The following is a 27964-nucleotide window of genomic DNA, read 5'->3' as shown; positions in this document are numbered from 1 at the left end:
TAATAATGTTGGTATTTGTTAAGCGCTTACTCTGTGCCGAGCACTGTTCTAAGCGCTGGGGGAGATACAGGGTCATCAGGTTGTCCCACGTGAGGCTCACAGTCTTCATCCCCATTTTACAGATGAGGGAACTGAGGCCCAGAGAAGTGAAGTGACTGGCCCACAGTCACCCAGTTGACAAGCGGCAGGGTCGGGATTCGAACCCCTGACCTGTGACTCCCAAGCCCGGCCTCTTTCCACTGAGCCACGCTGCTCCCAGCGCTTAGAACAGTGCTCTGCACCTAGTAAGCGCTTAACAAATACCAACATCATTATTATTATTAAGACTTATTACAACCCTCGAGTTGGGGCTGCTGCCCTGTGGGCCTCGGGCTGAGCCTCCCCTCGCCCCTCCCCCCGCCGCCGGCCTCCAGACTACAAGTCCCAGCATGCCACCCGCCGCCCCAGGGGGAGTTTCCGGCAGGGGCTCCGTGACGTCATCCCAACGGCCTTCCCGCTTTCCCATTGGTCGGTTCTCACGGGCCGCTGCCTCCTCATTGGCCGAGCCGAGACAACGCTCCCTATTTGAATCCCCGCGGCGGCACCGTTGGCTTCGTCCTGCCGAAGCCGGGAAGGGAGGGGCCGAGCCGAACCGAGCCGAACCGAGCCGAGCGGAGCCGAACCGAGCCGAGCCGAACCGTCAGCAGGGAGAGACCGAGCAAGCGAGCGCTGAAGTCCGGATCCCAGGACGCGCTTTCTTTTTTCCTCCTCTTTCTGTTTCTCTTTCTCCTTCTCCTCCTCCTCCTCCTCCTCCTGTAGTGCGGAGTCCGGGATCCGCGGAGCCGGGAAAGTAAGCGGCCGCGCGGGGGGCGGGGACCGTTGGCGGAGGGGAGGAGGGGGAGGAGAAGGAGCAGCAGGAGAAGGAGGAGGAGGAGGGGACCAACCTTCCATCCGGGCTGAGCTACTCATAAGAATTATTATTATGATGATGGTATCTGTTAACCGCTTACTACCTGCAGAGAAGCAGCGTGGCTCCCTGGAAAGGGGGCTGGGGTGGCAGAGGTCATGGGTTCAAATCCCGGCCCTGCCGCTTGTCAGCTGGGTGACTTTGGGCCAGTCACTTCACTGGGCCTCGGTGACCCCTTCTGTCAAATGGGGATGAAGGCTGTGAGCCCCTCGTGGGACAAGCTGATCACTTTGTATCCTCCCCAGCGCCTAGAACAGTGGTCTGCACATAGTAAGCACTTAAATAGCAACGTTATTATTATTATTATTATTGTTGTATCCTCCCCAGAGCTTAGAACAGTGCTTTGCACATAGTAAGCGCTTAAAAAATAGCAACATTATTATTATTATTATTGTTGTATCCTCCCCAGAGCTTAGAACAGTGCTTTGCACATAGTAAGCGCTTAACAAATACCAACATTATTATTATTATTGTATCCTCCCCAGTGCTCAGAACTAGTGCTTTGCACATCAGCACTTAACAAGTACCATCATTATCATTATTATTACCTGCCAGTCACGGATGGGTACAATAATAATAATAAAGATGTTGGCATTTGTTAATTTTTGGTATTTGTTAAGCACTTACTATGTGCCCAGCACTGTTCTAAGAGCTGGGGGAGATACAAGGTCATCAGGGCTCAACCTGATCACCTTGTACCAACATCATTATTATTATTATTATTATTATATTCCCCCCCCCATTGCTTAGAACAATGCTTTGCACATAGTAAGCACTTAACAAACACCATCATTATTATTATTATTATCAGGTTGTCCTACTTGGGTCTCACAGCCTTGATCTTAATTGTTGCTGAATGGTACGTTCCAAGGGTTTAGTACAGTGCTCTACACACAAGTGCTCGATAAGTACTAATGAATGAATGAATCCCCATTTTCCAGATGAGGTAACTGAGGCACAGAGAAGTGAGGTGACTTGCCCAAAGTCACACAGCTTATAAGTGGCAGAGAAGGGATTAGAACCTGTGACCTCTGACTCCCAAGCCCATGCTCTTTCCACTGAGCCATGCTGCTTCTCTAGTTAAGTGCTTTCTATGTGCCAAGCACTGTTATAAGCGCTGGGGGTGATACAAGGTAATAATAATAATGTTGGTATTTGTTAAGCGCTTACTTCGGGCAGAGCACTGTTCTAAGCGCTGGGGTAGACGGAATCAGGTTGTCCCACGTGGGGCTCACAGTCTTAATCCCCATTTTACAGATGAGGTAACTGAGGCACAGAGAAGTTAAGTGACTTACCCAAGGTCACACAGCTGACAAGTGGCGGAGCTGGGATTAGAACCCATGACCTCTGACTCCCAAGCCCGTGCTTTCTACTAAGCCATGCTGTTTCAGTCCTTGCCCCCCATGGTGCTCACAGTCTTGATCCCCATTTTACAGGTGAGGTAACTGAGGCCTAGAGAAGTGACTTGACCGAGGTCAGGCAGCGGACAAGTGTCTATTGCCTGTTTCTCTGTTTTGATGCCTGTCTCTCCCCCAACCCCCTCTTCTAGACTGTGAGCCCATTGTGGGCAGGGATTGTCTCTATTGCTGAATTATACTTTCCAAGCGCTTAGTACAGTGCTCTGCACAGAATAAGCACTCAAACTAAACGATTGTATGTATGAATGAATGGGTTGTGGGCGCTGGTTGAGCAGGCAGGGGCCGGCACTTCCTGAATTAGCCAGACCCAACTCTCCTGCTCTCAGTCTCTGGAAAGCTCACTTCTTCCAGGAGGCCTCCCCTAACTGAGTCTCGGCTTATTGAGACTGTGAGCCCCATGAGGGACAGGGACTGTGTCCAACCTGATGTAATAATAATATTTGTCCAGCGCTTACCATGTGCAGAGCACTGTTCTAAGCGCTGGGGTAGATACAGGGTCATCAGGGTGTCCCACATGAGGCTCACAATCAATCCCCATTTTACAGATGAGGTAACTGAGGCACAGAGAAGTGAAGTGACTTGCCCACAGTCACACAGCTGCCAAGTGGCAGAGCCGGGATTCGAACCGGCTGTACTACCCCCACCGGTTAGAAAGATGCTTGGCACAGAGTAAGTGCTTAACAAATACTATAGTAACTATTATTATTATTATTATTATTATTCTTATCATCCCTAAATCGGATCCCCTGACACTTGTAGAGCCTGTGAATTGGCTCTGTCTATTTCTCCTACCATACTCTTCTACTTCCGGCAGTTACCACCTTGTTTTTCTGCTCCCACTATTCGCTCGTACTTTCCCTCCTGCATTGGGCTGTAATCTCCTTGAGGCCAGGGACCTGGACTCTTACTTGTGATCCACTTTCTCAAGATCTTAGGTTTTTTGTTTGTTGATATTTAAGCACTCACTCTGTGCCAGGCACTGTACTAAACGCTGGGGTAGATTCAAGCTAATCAGGTTGGACAAAGTCCCTGTCTGTCACAGAGCTCACAGTCTTAAATCCCCATTTTACCGAACTGAGTCACAGAGAAGTGAAGTAACTTGCCCAAGGTCACACAGCAGACAAGTGGTGGATCCAGGATCAGAGGGTAGGTCCTTCTGACTCCCAGGCCCCTGCTCTAGCCACTAGGCTAAGCTGCTTTGTTCACAGCAGGGGCTCGTTAATACCCTTGACTGATCCCAGATCCCTTCGAGGGGGCTAAGAGGTCCTAAGAGACCAGTCCAACCTCTCAATGCTGTTTATTATTTGTTGACTGAGTGGACAACTGTTACTAAGGTCTTGGGGAAAATCCAATAGTTAGAAGACATTCAAGCACTTAGTAGTACAGTGCTTTGCACACAGTAAGTGCTCAATAAATAAAATTAAATGAATGAATAATTCTTGCTATAAAGGGTTTTACCATCTAGTGGGAACCGGAATACCCGACAGGATGGAAAAAGTTAGGAAAGGATGGGCCTCTGTGGATGAGTCTGTGCTGAAACAGTGCATTCTCTAATTGGATCTTTTCCAAGGCACTTGGGAGGCGGGAAGACAAAGCCTTGGGGGCTGCAGTAAGAGAGAACAGATTTCTATGCTCGGTAAACAAGCCTAAGACAAAGCTGGGGTCCCCAGCTACCCCCTTGGGAGTGGGGGGTGGTTGTGGATTGTCTGGTGCCTGACCTCAGGCAAGTTCTCCTGTGGGCTGTTACTGAGCTGTGAAATGCTTACCCCTCCCTCTCGCTGAGACCCGTAAAGTCAGCAGTGAAGAGAGTTGCGGGGGAAACTCTGTCCCTGCCCCCCAGTTAGTCTGACTTTCTAGGCTTTTGAGATTGCTGAGCAGAGAACCCAGGGAGGAGTTTGCCACTTCGCTTGGAAATGGAGGAGGCCTGATGGAGGCCTTGTGGCAGCGGCATCTCACTGGGAGGTGCCAGGATTCCCCCTGATGTTCCCCTCCCCACCCCGAGCTTTCCCCCAAGCCCCTTGTCCAGTGCCCCGTTGGCAGATGGTGAGACTCGGAGGAGTTGGGGCTTCTCCTCCAGCTCAAACCTTGGGAAGGCACCAAATCACAGAGAAGCAGTAAATAGTGCTGGAGTGATTATTTGGAACAGAGCACTGGACTAAGTATTTGAGAGAGTAAAACAGTCAGATATGATCCCTCTTCTCTTGGGAGCTGGTGATGTAAGAAGCCAGTGTTAGAGTAGAGATGAATCTGGCCAAACTGATTACCAAGGACGACCAAGGGGTGGAGGGGTGGTCAGAAGTTAGTGGGTTACAAGGTGCTGTGTGCAGAGCACTGTATTAAGCACTTGGGAGAGCACAATCCAACAGAATAGGTAGTTCCCTGCCCCTAAGGAGCTTACCATCTAGAGGGGAAACCAAAGTTGGACAAATATATATATTTCCCCACTAATGTTGGAAAACTACCACCCGAAGCTCCTGGTTCTTCAGACTCCTACCAAGGCCTGTAATGACATGACAATTAATTTATGCAATGGTTTTTCTTCTGGCGTTTCATTCAATAGTATTTATTGAGCGCTTACTATGTACAGAGCACTGTTGTCTAGCACTCATCATGTGTTAAGTACTGTTCTAAGCACTGGAGTAAATCAGGCAGGACACAGCCCCTGTCCCACATGGGGCTCAGTCCAAGTAGACTCATTTTACAAACGAAGCAACTGAGGCACTGAGAAGTGAAGTGACCTGCCCAAGATCACACAGTAGAAAAGTGGCAGAGCTGGGATTATAACCCAGGTCCTCTGTCTACCAGGCTGCTGTAGTTGTGGCGATCTGTTACACTTCACCAATCAGCCACCTTTTAGAGAAACTATACCCAGTTGTCAGGGAGCAACGCTCTTCTGTGTTTGCTGCCCCCTCAACCCATGGTTTCACCAGTGCTGACTTTTCCTGGTTCTGTACTCTGTTGGGTTCCCTGGGAATCTGCTAGATCCCCTCCCACCCAGCCCTAAACTAGGGCTGATTCGCCAAGTTTGGCTCTGGCTCTGTCCCTTCTCTAGCCAGCAGAGGCAGGACGTTGCCCAGGGCCCCAAGACGGCCTGGCCCCTCGCTCCCCGCAGCCCCGGCCCCAGCTGGCAGAAGCAGGGTACCGGTGGCGGCTGGCGGCTCGGCCTTTCACCCTTCTATAAATGTGGAAACCCCGGGGCTGTGGCTTCTGGCTGATGGTATGACTAGGACTCCAGTAGCCCCGCCTGAGCAGAGAGGATCCTCGTACTGTGCTGCGCTTACTGTCTCAACATTGTTCTTATTTTACATTTCTGATTAATCTTTTCTTATGGGTCCAGTCCACTGCCCTCCACCCAGCCTTGTTCTTAGACATGAGCCCCTTGGAGGCCAGGGACTGTCTAATTTATTTTCTTTGATTGCAACAAGTATTTTTCTCCAGTACTGAGCACACAGTGCTTTGCACACAAAACACAATAGAATGGACCACATACTTTTGCTCACACTAACTCTTGTAAGGAGCCAACTTTTCTCCCCACCCTGGTCTCTTAAACTCAGTTGCCTGTATTTTTTTTTTCCTAAAATGCTATTCTGGATGCTTTACTCTTTTTCAAAAATCTCCAATGGCCAAAGTTAAACAAGTTAAACAAAGTTAAACAATTTCTCCTCACCTAAAAACAAATGGTGCCCACTGGTTATGAGACTGTCCCAGTCTTACACTTGCACCTTCTAGATCCATTCCACCCAACTCGCACTCGTTGCTCCTCCCAAGCTAACCCTCCTCACCAACTGGTGAGTCTTGGGCAAAGACAGGGCCGGTCTTGGGACGCCCCCCTCTGCTAGCCTGTACCTCCTGGCTGGGACCTCCACCTGGGAAGTGGGGAAGTCATCTACCTTCTCCACTCCCTCCTATCCGTCCATCCACCTGAATGGCGGCCTCATGGGGCACGTGCTGGGATGGGTGTCCACATATATTTTCCTCAGAGTTGCTGGGGGCCAGACTGCTAAGTTGGACCGAGGGAGTCCTGTGGGAACACCGGTTGGCCATAGCTCTCCCCAGCTTAGCTCGAGAGTAGCCTGGCTTAGGAGTAGGGGTGGGCAGGTGGCTCCCAAACCCCAGGCATAACCTCTGCCTTTGTGAAAATTTCCACCCTTCTGTCACAGTCCCCTCTTGGCTTGCGGCTAAGTCACACTTGTGTGTGACTTGTGCGATTGTCTGGGAGCCTGATCATTTGGCAGATCCTAAATGCCAGTGCCAAAGGATGGCCAGACCATGATTTCCCATGGCTCAGTGGTTAGAACACGGGCTTGGGAGTCAGAGGTCAAGGGTTCAAATCCCGGCTCAGCCATTTGTCAGCTGTGTGACTTTGGGCAAGTCACTTAACTTCTCTGTGCCTCAGTTACCTCAGTTACCTTATCTGTAAAATGGGGATTAAGACTGTGAGCCGCAAGTGGGATAACCTAATCACCTTATATCCTTCACAGAGCTTAGAACAGTAGTAAGTGTTTAACAAATGCCATCATTATTATTATTATTACCATGAGACTGTAGAGAAGCAGCATGGTGTAGTGGATAGAGCACAGGTCTGGGAGTCAGAAGATTATATGTTCTGATCCTGGCTCCACTGCTTGTCTGCTGTGTGACCTTGGGCAAGTCATTTAACTTCTGTGCCTCAGTTATCTCATCTGTAAAAAAAAAAAAAAAAGAATAAAAAATGGGGGTTGAGTTTGAGCCCAGTGTGGGATGGGGATTGTGTCCAACCTGTTAACCCTGTTCAGCTGGGTTTGGATGGGGCTCCCAGCTTAAGGGGGAGAGAGGAAGAATGATCCCTGCTAACCATCTGGCCCCCTCAAATTGTCTTCAGGCCCTCCATACCAAAACTGGTAAGAGGGTTAGGAGTTGGAGATGGAGAGGGGAGGCAGGAGGATGCTAGGTTCCTCCTGCCTCCTCGGATAGAGTGTGGTGGCCTCCCACATTCTACCCCAGTGCTTAGAACAGTTTGTGGCACATAGTAAGTACTTAATAAGTACCTTAATAGTTATTATTATTAGTCCCTCCTGGCAAGGTGCAGAAAGAGCAGTATTTCCTACTTAAACTGTGAGCCCCAAGACGACAGGGACTGTGTCCGACCTGATTAACTTGTATGATGATAATAATTGTGGTATTAAGTGCTTACTTTGTGTCAAGCACTGTTCTAAGTGCTGGGGAAGATACAGGATGATCGGGTCAGACACGGTTCTTCTCCCACACAGGGCTCACAATCTAAGGAAGGAGAACAGGTATTGAATCCTCATTTTACAGATGAGGTAACTGAGGTCCAGAGAAGTGATGTGACTTACCTAAGGTCACAGCAGGAATATGGCAGAACTGGGATTTAACCCAGGTCCTCTGACTCCCAAGCCTGTGCCCTGTCCACTAAACCCCAGTACTTCATAGCAAGTGCTTAACAAATACCATAAAAAAAAGTGCTCACTCTGATAGAAAGCTGGGGAAGTTGTAGCAGAAGCCCAAAGTAGTGGTTCCTTGCCCACAAAGAGCTTCATCTCTCCTGGGGTGTCCAACGCTGGGACCTTTCCTCGCCTCAGTTGTCCAACTCTGTCACAGGCAGGCAGGTCTGTCCGGCTGAGGCTGGGACCACATCCCCTCTTCGTAATGTGCCCCGTGCACTGTCTGCCTTCCCAGAATGAGTCTGCACATCTTTAATGACGAGAACGCAGGCGCTGACCCGACTTCAGAAAATGACAACTTCCTGTTTCCACAACTGGAGCCCACAGGAAGGCCGTCAATCCTCCGGCTGTCGCAGAAAGAAAATGTGCCTCCAAAAAACCTCCCGAAAGCAATGAAGGTGAGTTTGTGTCCTCTCAGCCTTTGCCAATGCTGAGTGCTGCTCCTCTGGGCCCTGGGAGCCAGGGGAGGGAGGGGAGGAGGGGAAGGGGGGCCGGGCACTGCAATGCTAAGAAGGTAATGGACCCACCCTCTGGGGCTGGGCCACCGCTTCCGATTCCTGCCAGTGATTCGATGGGCCCTCTGTCCTTGAACAGGTCACCTTTCAAACGCCAAGGCGAGATCCTCAAACTCAGAAAATTGTTAGTCCTGGCATGCCCGGAAGACCGGAGATCCTCTTGGCCCTTGAGGACAACTGTCCAGACAATCTGGAGAACACTCTGATCCCTACACCTGGCGGGGACGGGTAAGTCCGGACTCCATCTCCCAACCTGGAACTGGGACTGGAGTTGCCAGTCGGTGGGGAGGGGTTTCCTCTGGCACGGCTGGCTCTGTTGCAAATAACTTGTTCCCAGAAAAGAAAGGAACTTGGACCCTGGGAGAAGCACTTGATATTTTCAAACTCTGCTTCAGCATTGCTTTTTCCCTGTAATGTGATAATCAGAAACATTGTGATATTTCTTAAGCATTTGCAATATGTCAAACACTGCCCTGAGCACTGGGGTCGATACAAGATATTCAGGTCAGACACGGTCCCTGTTCAGCTGGGTTTGGAGGGGGCTCCCAGCTTAAGGGGGACAGAGGAAGAATGATCCCTTCTAACCATCTGGTCCCCTCAAATTGTCTTCAGGCCCTCCATAGCAAAACTGGTAAGAGGGTTAGGAGTTGGAGATGGAGAGGGGAGGCAGGAGAATGCAGGGTTCCTCCTGCCTCCTCGGGTAGAGTGTGGTGGCCTCAGCTCCGGTTGTGTCCCGGGAACCTGCTGCCCTCCCTTGTGCCAGCTCTCATGCCGCTTCAGCGGTGGGGCACGATCCAGGCCACTGGCTCTCTTCCACCTTTGAGATGTGCAGAGCCCTAGGTACTACAGGAGATGGCTGCTAACTGGGGCCGCTCCTACAGTTCAGTCTGTTGAGGGCATCAATTTTTTTTCTTTGCCTTAACTTTGACAGTTGATGAGGAATGAACTCAAATTTGGGTAGGGCCTGAAAAATTCTTTATCAGGCCTCTGCCCGTTTGCTGACTTTTCTTTTTTAGGTTAGCCAGCTGGGGGAAATGTTTGGGCCAGAGAAGAGCTCCCTTCATGCCCCAGGCACTGCTCTGCCTCAGCAGAGGTGTTGTGGGGGACAGGGAGCGGAGGGCAGGGTCAGCCACCAGCTCCCCTACTCAGACTCTCTCAATTCAGAGGTCGTGGGTGGATGGATCAATGGATGGCAGTGAGGAGGTTGGCCAGAAGGGTGGCAGAGGGGACCAAGAAGCCGGGCTCCTGGAGGTACGAGGGCAGGTGGGAGCTGGTACCAAGGGGCAGCACACAGTCTCAAACCTAGGCCCCAGGAGAGGTGACCTGTGACTAGTGGGGAATGGCTGCTGACAGAATGTATGCCTAACTTCCTCTCTGATCTCATGACTATGCTGCTCCCAGCAGCTCTGGCTCAAACCCTGGACTTGGTTTGACTGATGCGGAGGGTCAGAGGGCGGGGAGTGGAGGGAACCCCAACCAAGATAGCCCAGGGGAGAGACTGAGACCACCCATAGGTCTGAGTTTGGGATTGAAACTCCTACCTGCTGATCTTTAGTCCAGTCCTGGGAAAGTGCTCCTATCCAAGGGATGATCTTTCAGCTTACAGGTCAACTCAGGGTAGTCGAGCATATCCTCTTCTGGATGTTACCCTGCGCCAGGAATTGGTTTGTCATTACACTACAATTTAGATCCTATGACTGCTAGACCATAAGCTTCTGGTGGGCAGGGGTCGGTCTACCAACTCGATTATACTGTACTCTCCCAAGCATTTAGTACAGTGCTCTGCATACAGTAAGCACTCAAAAAATGCCATTGACATAGATCCAAGATGGATGACTGTAAAGGAGAGAGACTGACCTAAACTGACATCGGTGGTATGGTGTTGATGGGGAAGGAGCCGTGGGGGTCATTTCAGGAGGTAGGCGCAGGGGAGGGGTTCTTGGCTCTTACCCTGTCGAACTGCCCCTTAATCAATCAACTGTATTTGAGTGCTTAATGTGTGAACAGCACTGTAATAAGCACTTGGGAGAGTACACTATAGCAGGTGGTAGGTATGTTCCCTTCCCACCATGAGCTTAGAGTCTAGAGGGGGAGAAAGACATGTTAAAATAACTAGAGGTATGTACGTAAGTGCTGTGGGGCTGGGGGAGGGGAGAATAAAGGGAGCAAATCCAAGTGCAAGGATGACGCAGAAGGGAGTGGGAGAAGAGGAAATGAGGTCCTGGTAAGGGAAGGCCTTCAGGGCACTCTGGTCTGGCCTACTAAGTCCTGCCTTTAGCAGGAGGCAGGAGAGGACTTTGTTGGAAGTTGAGAAGATGGGGGAAGCCTGCTGGTCCAGGTGACATCTGAAAGCCGGGGTGGGGGGGACAGGATGTAAGTGTCCTGGGGAGAACTCCCCCCACACCAACACCTTCCTCTGAAGCCCATATCATTGGCTGCTATCACCCACTCCAGTCACTTATCACAGTCATCTACCACTCCCCAGGCTCCAACTTTCTGAATCTTTGATCACCTCTTCACATTCCTTCTCTCTTTCTCCATCCCTACATTGGTCCTTGGGGACTTCAAAATCCATGTGGATGTCCCCCAGAAGGCCTCTCTGCTGCCTGCTTCTTTTTATTCCAGTGACCTCCTGCTCCACCACACCTCCCCCATTCACCAGCTTGGACAAACTTTTGATCTCCTCATCCCTAGTCACTGTACAGTCTCTACCCTCACTAACTCTGAAAGCTCTCTATCCGACCACAGTCTCCTCACCTACCTTCTTTCAGACACACCCCCTCCCTGCAAATCAGTCCTGCTCCCCACCCCAGAGACCTTCAGAGGCAGAAGGGTCAGCAAAGAGGCTGATGGAATACTCAGGTTGGAGAAGACAAGTGCTTGGAACAGCATGGTAGCGGTCTTGATTACTGAATCAGCCTCCTTGCTGACATCTCCACCTCCTGTCTCTTCTCACTTCATTCCATACTTCACTCCACTGCCTGGAATACTTTTCTACAAAACTGTTCAGTCCATGACTCACCATTCCTCAAGAACCTCCAGGGGTTGTTCACCCACCTCCGCATGAAACAAATACCTTACCCTCGGCTTTAAAGTATCCAATCATCTTGCTCCCTCCTACCTTACTTTGCTGCTTCCCTACTACAACCCAGCCTGCTCACTTCGCTCCTCTAAAGTCAACCTGTTCACTGTACCTCAATTTCTTCTATCTTGCCACCTACCCCTTGCCCGTGTTCTGCTTCTGGCCTCGAACTCCCTCCCCATTCACATCTGACAGATGATCACTCTCCTCACCTTTCAAAGCCTTATTAAAATCACATCTCCAAGAGGCATTCCCCAACTAATCTCTCATTTCCTCTTGTCTCTCTCCCTTCTATGTTGCACACTTATACATATCTGAAACTTGAATTAATGTCTGTCTCCCTCTCTAGACTATAAGCTCCTCATGGACCAGGGCTGTGTCTACCAAATGTTATATCGTACTCTCCCAAGCTGTTACTAGTGTTCTGCAGACAGTAAGCACTCAAAAGTGATTGACTTCTAGCCAGGCCCCCTGAGCCAGGGCACGCAGTCAAAGGAGATCTCCAAACAGGTGACCCGTCAGGTGCCTAGCAGAACTGGGTGTCCCAGGGTCTGCAAATGGTTTTAGTGTCTGCCTTGGACCAAGCCAGTGTGGAAGGTAGACACTTCATGGAGGATGACCTGAAATCCCCTTCACTTGGGTCCTTATGCTGCCCAAATCTCCCTTGTACCTCAGGCTCCTCTAGTCTGCTGGTGTTTCCATAAGAGTCTGTCTTTTAAAATAGCTGGGGGCAAGACCCGAGTGTCACTGTTGTCTTTTCTGTTGGCCTGCCTTTCCCGATGCCCTCTCTGTGGGACTGAGGACCCCAAAAACAAATGTCAAGCCATTGGTGCCCTTTGGCTGCTCGGCCCCCTACTAGCCTGAGCCAAAAGAATCGGACCTGGGCCTAATGCAGGCCTTGTTTCTGAAACAGGGCTCAGCTGCTGGTGGGACAAGTAGATGCCAGAAGCCTGGAGGACGATGTGACAGACCTTCCCCATCTCCCAGAGGAAGTGGCAGCAGGGGCAGGGAATGGCCCTCTGTCCCACAGCACTGACCTCGGCAGTATGGAGGGTGATCCAAATGCCCCTGCTGCCCCCTCCCTGACAAGAGAATCTCCTGAGTGCACAGGGAAGCCACCCACCACTGGGGTCAGAGACCCAGAGAAGGCCTCAGGAGACAACAGCAGAGACTCCTTATCCCTGAATGACACGATCCCAATGACTCTCGACGACCCCATCCCAGTGACCACGGAGAGCCTGATCGTGTCTCAGGGCATGAAGCTGAGTGTGCTTGTGTCCATCCAGCCTGAAAAGGGACTCGAGGGAAGCAGTGATGGCCTCCATTCAGCGGCAGGGACCAGCAGCCTGCCCGGACTCACGGAGAGGCCCCACGACAACGTCCCGGGACAAACTCTGTTGCTAGGGCCGAGGCCCTATGATGGGGCACAGGCCTTCTCTGCGGAACCAGGGAGCAAGGGACCGGAGCTTGGGGGCGATGGCGCTGAGCAGATGGGCGTCCTCCCAACCAACACCACACATGGTCATCCCGAACCCAGCTCGGCATCCGACCCTCCAGCCATCCCGCAAGCATCGTATCCCTTTGACCCCGACAGCATAGACCAACTCGATCCTTTCAGAATGGGGGGTTCCAAGCTAGTGAATTCTCCCGTAGCTGCAGAGGTGCCGCTTCAGAAGTCTGAACCAGTTAGACTGGAGTTCGACTTTTCCGACAGCAGCGTGGTCCGAAAGCCACCGCCGAGGAAACTAGGGAAGAAGCCTGGAATGAAACCTCTCTCTACAAAGCCCGTGGTCTCCCAGGAGAAGACTAAAGAGAAGCCCAGGGGAAAGAGGGAGGCCCAAGGCGATGCCCCACTGATAGTGGCTGCTCCTCCTCCTTCTCCTCCTCCTTCTCCTCCTCCTTCTCCTCCAAAAGCCTCTTATAACTTGGACTGGGAGAAATTTGATGATCCCAACTTCAACCCATTTGGAGGAGGATCCAAATTTCCTAGTTCTCTCGAGCCCCATAGAGGCAGTGAGGAGAGGCCACACAGCCAGGAAGAGGAAGCTGATGGAGCGGAAGTGGAAGCCCTTTCCAAGGCTCTGGAACAGAGAAGCCAACCTGATGAGGACGGTGACAGAGAAGCTGTAAATGAGTGAGTAGCACAAACTGTTTATCATTAATACACCTAGACTGCCTACGGCTGCCTCACTTCAAAAACTTTTTTTTTTTTAAACTGTATTTAAGCACTTACTATGTGCCACCCACTGTACTAAGTACTGGGGTAGATACAAGCTAATCAATTTGGACACAGTCCTTGTCCCACAGGGCACTCACAGTCTTAATCCCCATTTTACAGATAAGGGTCCTGAGATACACAGAAGTCACTTGCCCAAGGTCACATAGCAGATAAGTGGCAGAGCAAGGATTAGAACCCAGGTCCTCTGATATCCAGGACCATGTCTTTTTCTATCCCAAAGGCCATGCTGTTTCTCACCATGGGCTTGTACCGTTGCACTAGTTATCTTCATCTCAGTAACAGGCTCTGACAGAGCCTACCTGAACTGTCCATGTGGGAAATCTCAGGTGTGTCCCTTGTCATCCACTTTTTTTTTTTTAAATCCTTAGGCAAGCTACTGCACCATTTGCTGTTCAAGAGAAGCCTGTGGATCATGCAGAAGTCTCAAGAGCATTGGCTGAGGTAACATCCCTATCCAGAACTCTGTGGCCAAGGTTCTGACTCTAAAAGATCCAGTCTTGTCTAGTTTTTTTTTTTTAATCTAGCAAAAGCTAACAAAATACCCAAGAAAAACATGCTCCTATAGGCCATTTGGGGCTTGAAGACCACTTTCGTCATAAAACACCCAATCATACTTGTCCAGAGACACAGAGAACAGCTATTTAGGTGTCACAAGCCAGCAAATAAAATCTATCTGGTAAGATCCTGAGGGCAGCCCCACACTCTTGTAATAGTGAAGCATAGGATGTCCACATCGCACCACTGACTGAACTCCAGCCTGGGAGCTGGCTGCCATAGGTCATGATCTAGCCGACTGCCAGGCAGAGTCCGTCTCTGGTCCTGTGCTCTTCTTAAATTTGTACCCACAGGTAACCAAGCATGTAAATAATCCAGACCGAAAAAGTGCTTCTAGAAAGTCTCACTATTCGAGCGTCGCCCTCGGTAAGAGCTTCCTTCAGAGAAGGTCTGAAGGGGCAGTGAAGGTAGATGTCTGCTCCTGGAGGCTGTGTTACCTACATTGAGGCTGCCTGGGAGACCGTGGGGATTAGACCAAGTGCAGGTTACCGAAGACCATGGAACTGGGAAACTCAGGAAGGACTGGCTGAAGCCTCTTACCGGATAAAGACTCTTTGGGGGGGCAAACCCAGGGAGGTGGAGATTGGGTTTGAATCTCTTCCTCCACCTCAGGGCAGGGGCTGATACTTGCTCAACTCCCTTGGCCACTGGGTGGTAGCCCTTCTCCTGAGAGGTCACCCAGGGAAGGTGGCTCTTTGTCTTACCTTGGGGACAGGCTAGTAGAGGGCCAAGAAACTCCACCTTCAGCACACTTCCTACCCTCATGGGTTTTGCTACAAGCACCTTGTGGTCAGGGAATGGGTCTCGTGCTCTACTGTAGTTCCCCAAACGCTCAAGAGAATGCACTGGGCTCAGCTGCAGATGCAGCTTTCTCCTCGGTCTCCTTCTCCTCCTCCTTCCTTATGAAAACTATATATATATATATATTTTTTTTTATCAAGGACTTTCAGGAATCAAAAGTGATCTCTTTGGATACCTCCTCAAATTGCACAACTGTTTCAAGTAATGCAGATTTAATTGGCAATACAAGTTCTTCTCAAGATGAGCTGGGGCCCCAGCCACCTCTAACGAACTGTGAACCCAAAAGAGAAGCCACTGAAACTGAAGAAATCTTCAGACCTCCAGAAGAAGGTAAATGGCTTCCTCAAAGTTTTCTTTTGTGTCTGATTTCAGATCATGACCATAGTAAAGAAACCTTTACTTCCACACCTCACTTGGTTCAAGGCAAAACCTTCTTGGTGGTTGCTGTTTTGAAGCCCATCACCTGTATCGTGTCCAGCAAGGTTCCCACCACTTTGGGCTGATCCAACCTTCCCGCCGTCTTTCTGAAAACACGTTTTGCATTCTGGCTGCCAGACCTTAAGGCTGCTGGGAGCAGCCTAAGCTATCGAGGAGAAAGTCCCAGGGGTGGCCAGTCTGCCTTTTGAAGATCTTGTGGAGACCTAAAACTCCGCTATCAGAAATTGACCCCTAAACTTTGGGAGTGGGGGGTGGGGCTCCTTTTAAAAACTGAATCGAATCAAATGTCCAATAATAAAGTGGGTGTCCAGTGTCTTTCCTCTCACTGGCTGCCTTGAACACAGACATGTGCTTGCTTACACACCGTGAGACGGCCTTCTCCTTCTCTGACTAGCCAAGGTAGCACTCAAATTCAACTGGAGACTCTGCCTTCTTGTGCTATTTAGGGGAACCTGAACTTAGAGTAGGTTTCAGACTGATCTCCCTTCCCTTGTGGGTGAGCTCTGAAACAAATTGGGCAGAGTGCTTAAATCTCCAGGAAACCGACTCCCCATCCATGAGGCAAGGCGGGGCCATGTCTAATTTCTACCTGTGTACTCTTTCCCAGCACTTAGTACCTTACTGTGAACGTTATACGCTTAATCAGGTTTAGCCCCATCACTACCACTATTGATAGCTCTATTAAAAAAAAATAAATAAAAAAAGTAGGCTAACAGTCTTCTTGTTTTCTAGTTCTAGGCCTGGGAATAGAAATTGACTACCTGGAGCAATTTGGAATGTCTTCTGTAAGTATGGTGGCCACGCTTTCTGGGAATGAAAATAGCAGCGAAAGTGGCCTACAATTGTGGCATTCTAGAACTTGTAACAAGCTGCTGACTTGCCTTCAGAGCTCTCCAAACTCCCATTCCTAAAATATTTAGGCTGACTAGCACTCGGACACTAGTTACCCAATATGGAAAGTAATAGGAGCAGTCATGTTTATTTGGGTTGCAGTAGAGATAAATGACTGACCTGCACTGTAAATGGAAATCTTCATGCCTTTCCATGACCAGAAGAGCAAACATCCAAGATGAAAATAAAAATAAGTATGGATATTTAAGTGCTTACTTTGTGCCACACATTGTACTAAGCACTGGGGTATATAGAAGATAGGGCTCCCAGTCTAAGAGGGAGGGAAGAATAGGTATTTAACCTCATTTGACAGGTGAGGCAATTGAGACCCAGATAAGTGAAGTGACTTAACCAAGGTTCCGTAGCAGGGCAATGGCAGAGTAGGATTAAAAATACTTTTCAAAACACCCTTTCCTCTGGTGCTCCCCCTGGAAACTCAGGCTGGAACTTAGGGAGTAGGACAGGGAGTGTGCCCACTGGGTCAGCTGCCTCATTAAACCTGGCTTTTTCTTCTGGAGAAATCTCATAGGGACTTTCAGATCTTCAGTAGGTTTGGAAATCAGTGGATTTCACAGTAAAATGTCAGTGCAATCAGCAGGTCTCTGCCATGACTCACAGCCGGATAGTTGCTCACCCTTGTCAGCCGATCCTTGTGTTGAATCCATGATGCATCTGCTCAATCCCAAGCTAAAAACTCATGTTCTGGGTTGGGCAGCTTGCTTCTCAGTCAGGCTATGCCATTCCTACCAATGCCTTTTCCATTGTACAGTTCAAGGAGTCTGCCTTGCGAAAGCAATCCTTGTATCTGAAGTTTGACCCGTTGCTGAAAGACAGTCCCAAGAAAGCGCCTGCAGGCTCTACTGACACAAACAGGTGGGTGAGCTCTGCCCAGGTAGGCATGCGTTGGCCAGCCGGGACGACGGTGGTGGGCTTCTGCTTCCTCTCCTGATCTCCTAAGCTCACAGATGGTTGCCAAACTCTGAAGAAAACCCGAGGTCCTTGTTTAGGAACCACCATGTTGAATAATGGGGGGCGAATGGCTGGTCCAGACTCACCACTGTTGAAATCCAGAGCGATGGGACATTGGGAAGACACGTGTGACACGTTGCTTTTCTGTCCCAAAGGTCGCTTCCCGATGATGCCAAGATGGCCCTGAAACTGCCAAGTGAGGCCACCCTATATGAATTGGACTTTCTGGGCGCGTTCCCTGTTCCTGTAAGTATCTCTCCATGGGTACATTCCAGAAGGAATGAGGTGCAGGCTGCTCAGAGAGAAGCTAGAGTTTGTGGGCCCTAGTGATTCCTCGGCAGTAGGGCTACGGCTGAAGAGGGATATCAACAGGCTGGTTGGCCCTCTAATGCCTGCTTCCGCTCTTCCTTTCTTCCTCCCACAGGCTTTGGAGGCTCTTCCAGGCCCTGAAGGGACCGGAGCTCCACCACCAGCCACTGATGTACCCGTCTCTGTAGAGGCAATCATAGATGTACTCAAGTACAGCCAGAAAGACCTGGACCTGGCTGTAGGAGCTGTTAAACTAGAGGTGTAACTCACAAGACTAACACTCAAACGCAACCCTCGTCCCCCACACTTGGCCTAACCCTTTCCATGGCTTCCCTGATCATGGGTTTTCCGGCAGTAGTGGAGTGAAGTGGAGGTCTTGTCTGCCCTGGCTGGGGGGGGGGGGGGGGGGGGGAAGAGGGAGGAGAGAGAGAGTGTGTGTGTGTGTGTGTGTGTGTGTGTCAGGGGCCAAGGGAAGTGCTTCTCCCACTTTTTGGATAGCATTTCACTGCTTGCTAGCAGGTGGCAGGGTCTGTCAATAGAACAAGAGGATCTGAAGGAATGTCCCACCTGGAAACTTTTAGCTCTTGAAGAGAAAGGATACCCACTCATAAACACACTAAACAAGACTGGGATGGGCAAATGATCATTCTAAAATGAACCAGACACCCACAAGTGGAACAGTCAGAATTGGGAGCAGAATGAGTGCTGCCACTGACCCTGGCTTGGGCCGTGAGGCCCCAATGACCTAGGTGCGGTAAGGAATTTTTCAGGGAGGACGTGAGGCTTGATTCCTCCGGTCCATTCATCAGAACAGGATCAACGTAGCAATGAACAACTCCTCACAAGGGAGCACAAGAAGCAAAGAACCAACCCTCTTCCATCTGGGTTCTCTCCTCGTCACACATGGGTCATTAGAGCATTCGGTGGGACCAGGTGCTCTTGACATACTAAAGTTGGCTCAATTCTTAGAGCCAATTGTACTGACTTGTGTTTCTGTGCTTGTCTAGGTGGCAGAAAAAGAAGCAGAGCTGTTGAAAACGAAAAAGGAATTTGAAAAATTCCACTTAGAATATGTAGAGATGGGGTATGTGTCTATGGTTTAATGCTGGTGGACTTGGAGTAAGATAGTCCTTTACCTTATTTTAAGTGCTACATTTTCATTTTCTGCAGAAAAATTGTGGTGGAATACGAAGGTATCATAACGCAAATGATGGGTAAGTACCGGTTCCTTTGCAGAAGATCCGCTTAATCCCCAGACTCAACTGTGTAGGGTGGTACTGTGGCCCTTACCCAAGCCCATTCAGTGATTCAGTGTTCTTGGACTTGCTTTGCTGAAGAAACACTGGTCATCTGATTTTACTGAGCACTGTGAGGGCAGAGTGGCTGAAGGTTGAGGCCAGCCCAGGTATTCCCACTAGACCCCGGGAAAGACTTGTGGGCCTGGGCACAACCGCCCCCTGTGATGTAATGAGGGAGTTGCTTTTGGCTGGAATGGTGTTTAACGCTGCTTTCCTCATTCTCTGGGGTGGGTACGGGGAGCCAATGAACCAGGCATTTATCAGCTGGAGTATTGGGGTGGGGGGGTGAAAGGAGCTCTATGCCTCTGGGGTGGGCCAGTGGCGGCTGACCCTCTTGAAGCTTTAGGGTTTCCCATCTTCATGCCGGCCTGCCCAAAGACCGTGCTCTTCAAGTGGGAAGCATCCTGTCACTCACTCCCTCGTTAATTCATACGCCCCACCCACTCACCATGTCCTTGTGGTGCAGAGGATGCACAGAAACAAAAGGCACTGGCAGAGCAACAGCAGGAGCAGGCCAAGGCAGACGTCCAGAAGGTGTTGGAAGAGAAACAGCAGCAGCTTGCTGACCTGAACTCTGTGGAAAAATCTTTCTCCGAGCTGTTCAAACGCTTTGAAAAGCAGAAGGAAGTCTTGGAGGGCTACCGCAAGGTAAGAGGTGGGCTGGGAGCGCGTCGACCGATGTCGAGAGAAAGCCAGCGCAAAGGTTCCTCCGTGTGTGGTTCCTCTGGTGCAGCTGTGGGTGGAGGAGGCTGCTGTGACTTTCACTGTCTGGAGCACTTGGGAAGGGATCAGCTTCTCTGGAGCTGCCGCCTACCGATCATTTCCAGTCTGCTGCCGCTCGGCTTAGGACCGAAGCCCTCCTAGATTTGACTTGAAGCTTTCTCTAACTTGGCTAGAATGAAGAGGCACTGAAGAAGTGCGTGGAAGATTATGTATCAAGAATCAACAAAGAGGAACAGAGGTATCAAGCACTAAAGGCTCATGCAGAGGAGAAACTGAATGTGTAAGTGCAGTTAATGTTGAGAGGTGTAATGGGAGCAAGGGCATTTTTGGACTGAGCCCCCTTATATGCCAGGCTGTGTACAGAGCGCTGGGCTGAGTGCCCTAGGAACCCCAGATGCTGGCAGAGGGGCAGAGATGAGGTGGGTTCTACCATCAGCAAGAAGATGCCCAGAGCAGCTGGGTGACGGCCATGACCGTGAAGGATGCTACTTGCACAACTCGGTGTGCCTTACCTTCGCTCATGCCTCAGAGAAAAGGGCAGAGAAGGAAGTAGCACTTAAACTACTCTGTGTTCTCCTTGTAGAGCAAACGAAGAAATTGCCCAGGCGAGAAGCAAAGCGAGAGGCGAGATTGCAGCTCTGCAGGCCAACCTGCGTAAGGAACAGATGCGTGTCCAGTCCCTGGAGCGAACCCTCGAGCAGAAGGTGAGTCAAGGGATGCCCCCGCATCTTGCTGATAGTTACTTGGCTTCTTGGGGTAGTGAGGTGGCACTCTCTCTAGCATTATGTAGTGCTGGGGTTGATGGAGTGACAGGGGGCTAAAGGCTGGCTGGAGTTGGTGGGAAGCCTGGATGTGGTAGAGATAGAAGCCAGCTTGAGCTGGCAGGGAGGCCCATGCACCCTAGGGCTGGGCTGTTTCTGCATGTCTAGTGGGGTGTTGGTAGGAAAGGAGAAGTTGGCCAGTGTTCATGTGGCTTGTCAGCTGGTCAGTGGTGCACAGTATGGGGTGGATTGTCAGTAGCTGCTCAATCTAGAACTGTGCCTAGAATGGGACCTTGATGTCCCTTCCTGGGGAATCTGTCTCCTTGGTTTGGAGCTAGTCATAACCCCAAGTGCCAGGGGCATGAGTACATCCAGTGGGGGGGGGGGGGCAGCAGCCCACTCTACATCAGAGAGAGTTCCCCAGTACTCTTTCCTTCACCCATCCAAGCCATGAGCGATTATCCTTGTTTGAAACCAAGTCAACTTTTGCCTTAATCATCCCTCCACCTCTCTTCTGCCCATCCCTTAAACTCCCTTTTTTTTTTTAAAAAAAAAAAAAAAAAAGGAACCAAAAAGTCCTATTTGTAACTGGGGAATCCTTCTTTCCCTCAGGCCAAAGAAAATGAAGAGCTGACTAAGATTTGCGATGACTTGATTGCTGGGATGGAAAAGATCTGATGGCTGTTGGACACTTTACTTTGAGAATTGTTGTTGTTTTTGTTGTTTGTTTTTTTTTGTGTGTAAAATAGGGTTCTTGCCCCTTTTTTAAACCTTCCTTATTGTATATATGTCTCAGAGTTTTGGAAGCAGACTGAAGACTTAAAAAATAAAGTGACTTATTTCCAATAAGGCTGCTGTTCCCACTCTGGGGTTGGGGAGGAAGCAGAGAGCCCCTTGGATTTTTTTTTCTTCTGTAATGAGATGTTTAGAAATGATCCTGAGACCAAGGCCCTGCCCTCACCCTGTCACACCCATCACCAGGCTGGAGGGTAAAAATGTCCACAGTGCTGATTTCTCAAACTTGCAGAAAGCAATGATAGTCTGCCTCACGCTTCACACAACATGCAGCAGAGGGTCAGATTTTTAAGGCTATCCCTTCTGCTCTGCTCTTGTGGGAACATCTCTAACCATCTCTCCATCCAAACACCTGCCATACACTGCCTCGACTACTCCATCAGCCTCCTGTCTCTCCTTTCTCCTGTCTACAATTCACTGTGTTGTCCAGATCACTTTTTTAACAAAACATTTAGTCCATATCTACCCACTCCTCACAAAGCCCCAGTGGGTGCCTATCCATTTCCACATAAAGCAGAAATTCCTTAAGGTAAATCAGCTCTTCCCCCTCTTATCTCACTTCCCTGATTTCCTACAACAACCCACCCTGCACCCTTCATTCCTCTAGCACTAACTTACTCACTGTACCTCAATCTTCTCCATCTATCTATATCTTCTCAATCTTTTAATCCTCAATCTCTCAGCAGCCTTGGACACTGGACCATCCCCTTCACCTGGAAATGTTATCCAACTTGGCTTCACTGACTCTGTCCTCTCTGACCATTCATTCTCAGTCTCCTTCATGGGCTCCTTCTTTGCCTCCCATCCCACAACTATGGGTGTCCCTCAAGGTTCTCTTCTAGGTGCCCTTCTATTCTCCATTTACACCAACTCCCTTGGAGAACTCATTCACTTTCATTGCTTCAACTACCACCTCTATGTGGATGATACCCAAATCTACATCTCCAGCCCTGATCATTCTCCCTTTCTGCGGTCTTGCATTTCCTCTTGCCTTCAAGACATTTCTACCTAGATGGCCTCCGGTCACCTCAAGCTTAATGTGTCCAAAACAGGGTTTCCCACCCAAACCCTGTCCTCCCCCTAACTTTCCCATCACTGTAGCTGGCACCACCATCCTTCCTGTCTCACAAGCCTGTAACCTTGGTGTTTCCTTGACTCCTTTCTCATTCAACCCATATATTCATTCTATCAGTAAATCTTGTCAGTCCCACTTTCACTATAATAATATAATGGCATTTGTTAAGCACTTACTATGTGCCAAGCACTGTTCTAAGTGCTGGGGTAGATACAGGATAATCAGGTTGTCCCACATAAGGCTCACAGTCTTAATCCCCATTTCACAGATGAAGTAACAGACACAGAGAAGTTAAGTAATTTGCCCAAAGTCACCCAGCTGACAAGTGGCAGAGCCAGGATTAGAAGCCATGACCTCTGACTCCCAAGCCCGGGCTCTTTCCATTGAGCCACGCTACTTCTCTCTACAACATTAAAATCTGCCCTTTCTGGTCCATCCAAACTGCTACCCTGTTAATACAACCACTCATCCTATCCCGACTAGATTACTACATCAGTCTCTTTGCTGACCTCCCAGCCTCCTATGTCTCCCAACTCCAGTCCATACTTCATTCTGGCTGCTTAGAGCAGTTTTCTACAAGTAGTTCAGGACATGCCACCCTGCTCCTCAAACTCCAGTGGTTGCTCAACCACCTCTGTCAAACAAAAACTCCTCACCACTGGCTTTAAAGCACTACCATGTTATCCCCTCCTACCTCACCTCGCTACTCTCCTACAACCCAGCCAACACACATTACTCCTCTAATGCTAACCTTTTCCCTGTGCCTCGATCTCACCACCGACCCCAGCCCATGTCCTGTCTCTGTCCTGGAACGTCTTCCCTCAAATCTGACAATTACTCTCCCCTCTTTCAAGGCCTTACTGAAGGTACATCTCTAAGAGACCTTTCCAGACTAAGCCCCTCATTTTCTCTTCTCCCACTCCCTTCTGCATCACCCTGACTTGCTCCCTCGATTGTTCCCCATTCCCAGCCCCACAGCATTTATGTACATATCTGTAATTTATTTGTATTGATGTCTATCTCCCTTGCCTCTAGACTGTAAACTCACTGTGGGCAGAGATTGTGTCCATTTATTGTTGTATTGTAATAATAATTTCGGTATTTCTTAGGCACTTACCATGTGCCAAGCACTGTTCTAAATGCTGGGTAGATACAAGGTAATCAGGTTGTCCCAAGTGGGGCTCACAGTCTTAATCCCCATTTTCCAGTTGAGGTAACTGAGGCACAGAGATGTTAAGTGACTTGCCCAAAGTCATACAGCTGATAAGTGGCAGAGCCAGGATTAAAACCCATGATCTCTGACTTCCAAGCCCGTGCTCTTTCCCCTGAGCCACGCTGCTTCTCTCCCAAGCGCTTAATACAGTGTTTTGCACCCAGTAAGTGCTCAATAAATACAACTGAATGAATGAATGAATCTTGTCTGTCTTGTTGGTGGTCCCTTGTTCAGGTCTTCCCTTGGACCTGGAACTCCCTTTTCCTTTATATCTGACAGACCACACTCTCTCCATCATCAAGATCTTACTAAAATCATGCCTCTAAAAGGCATTCCCCGGTTGACCTCATTCACCCTTCCCTCTGGATCACCTGTACCCTTTAAGCAATGGCCTTTACTCCCTCCTAATCCTCCGTGACCTCTCAGCTGCCTTCAACACTGCCAACCACCCCTTTCTGGAAACACTGTCCAATCTCGGCTTCACTGACACTGCCCTCTCCTGGTTCTCCCCCTATCTCTCTGGCCACACATTCTCAAGTCTCTTTCACAGGCTCCTCCTCTGCCACCCACCCCCTAACTGGGTGTACCTAAAAGTTCTGTTCCAGGTTTCCTTCTATTCTTCATCTAACCTACTCCCTTGGAGAACTCATTCACTCCCATGGCTTCAACTACCAACTCTCTGAGTATGATTGTCATTTCCAGGCCTGATCTCCAGGCCCTTTCCGCAGTCTCGCATTTCCTTCTGCCTTCAAGATATTTCTACTTGGATGTCCCACCGTCACATAATAAATTAGACTGTAAACCCTTCAATGGGCAGGGATTGTCTCTGTTGCCGAATTGAACATTCCAAGCGCTCAGTACAGTGCTCTGCACATAGTAAGTGCTCAATAAATACTATTGAATGAATAATGATAATTGTAGTATTTAAGTGCTATGTGCCAGGCAGTGTACTAAGCACTGGGGTAAATACTGGGGTGGAGAAGCAGCGTGAACTAGGGGATAGAGCATGGGCCTGGAAATCAGAAGGACTTGAGTTCTAATCCCAGCTCTGCCACTCGTCTGTGTGACCTTGGCCGAGTCACTTCACTTCTCTGGGCCTCAGATATCTCATCTATAAAATGGAGATTAAAACTGTGAGCCCTCTGTGGGACAGGGATCGTGTCCAACCCTATCTTCTTGTAACCACCCTAGCTCTTAATACAGTGCCTGCCACAGATTAAGCGCTTAACAAATACCACAGTCATCATCATACAAGCTAATCCAATTGGACACAGTCCCTGTCAGAGGGGCGTGGAAGGGAGGAAGTAGAGTTCAGTGGAGTGGGTGATGTTGAGGGCATGCACCTGTGTGGTAAGAGAAGGAAGGTTGTGAATGGAGACCAAATGGCATGGAATGGGTCGAGAGATGGGAGGTCTTTGTGGGAGAATCACCCCAGGACACTGATACCTCTCCCTGCCAAGCTGTCTCAGTCGGTCCAGATATTGAACATCACCTGGGATAGAGAGATACCCAACAACATTGAGATCTCTCCCTACCGAGCTGTCTCAGCCAACCCAGGACATTGATAGCACTGCCTACCAGCTGCTTGCCAGGACACATAGATTTCACTCAGGAAATGCTCCAGCTGAGAATTGGCCATTCCTTCATAATAAATAATAATAATAGTATTTGTTAAGTGCTTACTATGTGCCAAGCACTGTTCTAAGCACTGTAGTAGATACAAGTTAATCGGTCCCTGTCCCACCTGAGGCTCACACTCTTAATCCCCATTTTGCAGATGAGGTAGCAGGCCCAGAGAAGTTAGGTGACTTGCCCAAGGTCAGTCACACAGCAAACATGTGATGGAGCAGGGATTAGAACCCAGGCTCTTCTGACTCTCAGGCCCACATTCTATCCTCTAAACTGCTTCTGCTTTGTCTTTTCTCTTCCTCCCATAGAGCCTGAATACATAGTGAAGGACACAGAACTGGTGTGGGTGACTGACATCCTGGTGAAAACAACTTGGATTTACCTGAATTACTATCAACTGATGCCTGCCTTCACATCAACCCAACCCTCTGTTCAAGTTTTCACTCTGAAGGACCCACATTCAATTCAGCAATTTAATAATCGAGTATTAAGCAGTTATTGCTGTAGACAACATCATCTGTAAGCCTTAAACTTCTCTGACCCCACCATGTCCCCTTAATCCCCTCTTTCCAGCCAGCCCAATCCACCCCTCCCTTCCCAGCACCACACTCATCCCCCTCCATTCATTCATTCAATAGTATTTATTGAGCACTTACTATGTGCAGAGCACTGTACTAAGCACTTGGTGCCGGTCTCACCTTTATAACATCGCCAAGATCCACCCTTTCCTCTTCAACCAAACGGCTATCTTTCTGGTAAAGGCTCTCACAATATCCCAGCTGGATTATTATGTCAGCCTTCTCTCTGATCTCCCTTCCTCCTGTCTCTCCCCGCTCCAGTCTATTCTTCATTCTACTGCCCGGCTCATCTTCCTGCAGAAACGCTCTGGGCATGTCACTCCCCTTCTTAAAAACCTCAGATGGTTACCTATCGACCTCCGCACGAAACAAAAACTTCTCACTCTAGGCTATAAGGCTCTCCGTCACCTTGCCCCCTCCTACCTCTCCTCCCTTCTCTCTTTCTACTGCCCACCTCTCATGCTCCGCTTCTCTGCCGCCCACCTCCTCACTGTCCCCTGTTCTCACCTATCCCGCCGTCGACCCCTGGGCCATGTCTTTCCGCTGTCCTGGAATGCCCCCCCTCCATCCAACCCCTCCCCACCCTTTATATCATCCCCATCCCCAACCTCCTTTCCCACCCCATCCCTTTGATCCTGTCCCAGTGCCACTCCTCACACCCCTCCCCTATTACCAGCCATCACTCCCGTCCAACTCCTCTCCACCCTTCACACCATCCCCTCTGGCAGCTTGAGCCAAGCAGGACCTATGGAACCGTAGCTCCATCAGGAGAAAACTTCCCTTCACCATCCACCTGTTGCTGACCCAATCACTGCTTCTCCTCACCATCTATGAAAACTGGCTCCCTCCAGATGATACGGTTTCCCCTGCTGCTCTCTCTTGAGGGGGCCTCATCTTTTCCCACTCCCCCAGACACACTCTGAACACAGACTTATCGTGTGCAGAGCACTACTAAGAGCTTGGAAAAGTACAATAAAACAATATAACAGACATTTCCTGCCCACAATGAACTTATAGTCTAGAGGGGGAGACAGACGTTTATGGCACATAGTAAGTGCTTAACAAATGCAATTATTATTAGTAATAATAATGTTTCAGACCTTTAACTCCCTCCTACTTGACCACCTACTTCATTGAGAAAATTGAAATGATCAGGCATGATCTCCCCAAAATCTCCCCTGCTCCCTCCCCCATCTTTCCCACCTGTATCTCAAGAGATTGCTTGCCTCCTCTCAAAATCCACCCCCTCCACCTGTGCTTCCGACCATTCCTTCTCAAATTATCAAAGCATTTGCCCTCCTGACTACTATCTTCAAATGTTCACTCTCCAGTGGCTTCTTCCCCACTGGTTTCAAATATAATCATGTCTCCTCTATCCTAAACATAATAATGTTGCCATTCGTTAAGCGCTTACTATGTGCAGAGCACTGTTTTAAGTGCTGGGGGAGATACAGGGTCATCAGGTTGTCCACGTGAGGCTCACAATCTTCATACCCATTTAACAGATGAGGTAACTGATGCTCAGAGAAGCTAAGTGACTTGCCCACAGTCACACAGCTGACGAGTGGCAGAGCCGGAATTCGAACCCATGACCTCTGACTCCCAAGCCCCTTTGACACTAAGGCTCCCTCCAGTTATTGCCCCATCATCCACCTATCTGCCATTTCTCTTCAAACTCCTTGAGCGAGCTGTCTACAGCCACTGTCTCCACTTCCTCTCCTCTAATTCTCTCCTTCACTCCCTCCAAACTGGTTCCCTCCCGCCCTCACTCCACAGATATTAGATCAATCAATCAAATAGAAACTGTTCTCTCAGAGATCAGCAATGATCTTCTTGACAAATCCAAAAGTCTCTACTCCATCCTAATCGTCTTCACTCTCTCAGCTGCCTTTGACACTATGGATCACCTTCTCGTGGAAACATTATTCTAACCCTGGCTTAATTGATACTGTCCTCTCCTGGTACTCCTCCTATCTCTCTCTGGCTGCTCATTCTCAGTCTTTCAAGGGCTCCTTCTCTGCCTCCCACCCCTCAAGCTTCAGTTCTGGGCCCCCTTCTATTCATCTACACCTATACCCTTGGAGAACTCATTCGCTCCCATGGCTTCAACTACCATGTCTAAGCAGACACTTCCCAAATCTACTTCTGTAGCCCTGACCTCTCTCTTTCTTTGCAGTCTCACATTTCCTCCTGCCTTCAGGACATCTCTACTTGGATGTCAAACAACACCTCAAACTTAACATGTCAAAAACAGAACTCCTTATCTGCCCACCCAAATCCTGTTC

At 49.5% G+C, this 27964-nt stretch overlaps 1 protein-coding gene across 1 annotated transcript; it reads left to right on the top strand.

The window, feature by feature from the left end:
* Nucleotides 1-642: 642 nt before the first annotated feature.
* TACC3 (transforming acidic coiled-coil containing protein 3) lies at nucleotides 643-21238 on the top strand. The gene is made up of 16 exons (XM_029062748.2): nucleotides 643-829; nucleotides 8044-8206; nucleotides 8403-8551; nucleotides 12319-13539; nucleotides 14013-14085; nucleotides 15141-15330; nucleotides 16171-16223; nucleotides 17099-17202; nucleotides 17454-17544; nucleotides 17723-17866; nucleotides 18615-18691; nucleotides 18778-18821; nucleotides 19372-19553; nucleotides 19802-19908; nucleotides 20212-20332; nucleotides 21002-21238. Exons 2-16 carry the CDS (start codon nucleotides 8045-8047, stop codon nucleotides 21065-21067), a joined length of 2784 nt encoding a protein of 927 aa, XP_028918581.1. The 5' UTR covers nucleotides 643-829; nucleotide 8044; the 3' UTR covers nucleotides 21068-21238.
* The last annotated feature ends 6726 nt before the right edge of the window (nucleotides 21239-27964 follow it).

Source organism: Ornithorhynchus anatinus, chromosome 4 (genome assembly GCF_004115215.2).
Source record: "Ornithorhynchus anatinus isolate Pmale09 chromosome 4, mOrnAna1.pri.v4, whole genome shotgun sequence".
NCBI lineage: Eukaryota > Metazoa > Chordata > Mammalia > Monotremata > Ornithorhynchidae > Ornithorhynchus > Ornithorhynchus anatinus.
The sequence above is the reverse complement of the archived record's forward strand: the minus strand, read 5'-3'. Positions and strand labels throughout refer to the sequence as shown.

What these genes read in the sequence shown, in the direction of transcription:
- TACC3 (XM_029062748.2), top strand. Translation starts at nt 8,045, where the DNA reads ATGAGTCTGCACATCTTTAATGACGAGAACGCAGGCGCTGACCCGACT. An exon ending in CCTACACCTGGCGGGGACGG is followed by an intron (nt 8,552 to 12,318) that starts GTAAGTCCGGAC and finishes TTTCTGAAACAG; the next exon opens with GGCTCAGCTGCTGGTGGGAC. An exon ending in GGCTCTACTGACACAAACAG is followed by an intron (nt 17,203 to 17,453) that starts GTGGGTGAGCTC and finishes TCTGTCCCAAAG; the next exon opens with GTCGCTTCCCGATGATGCCA.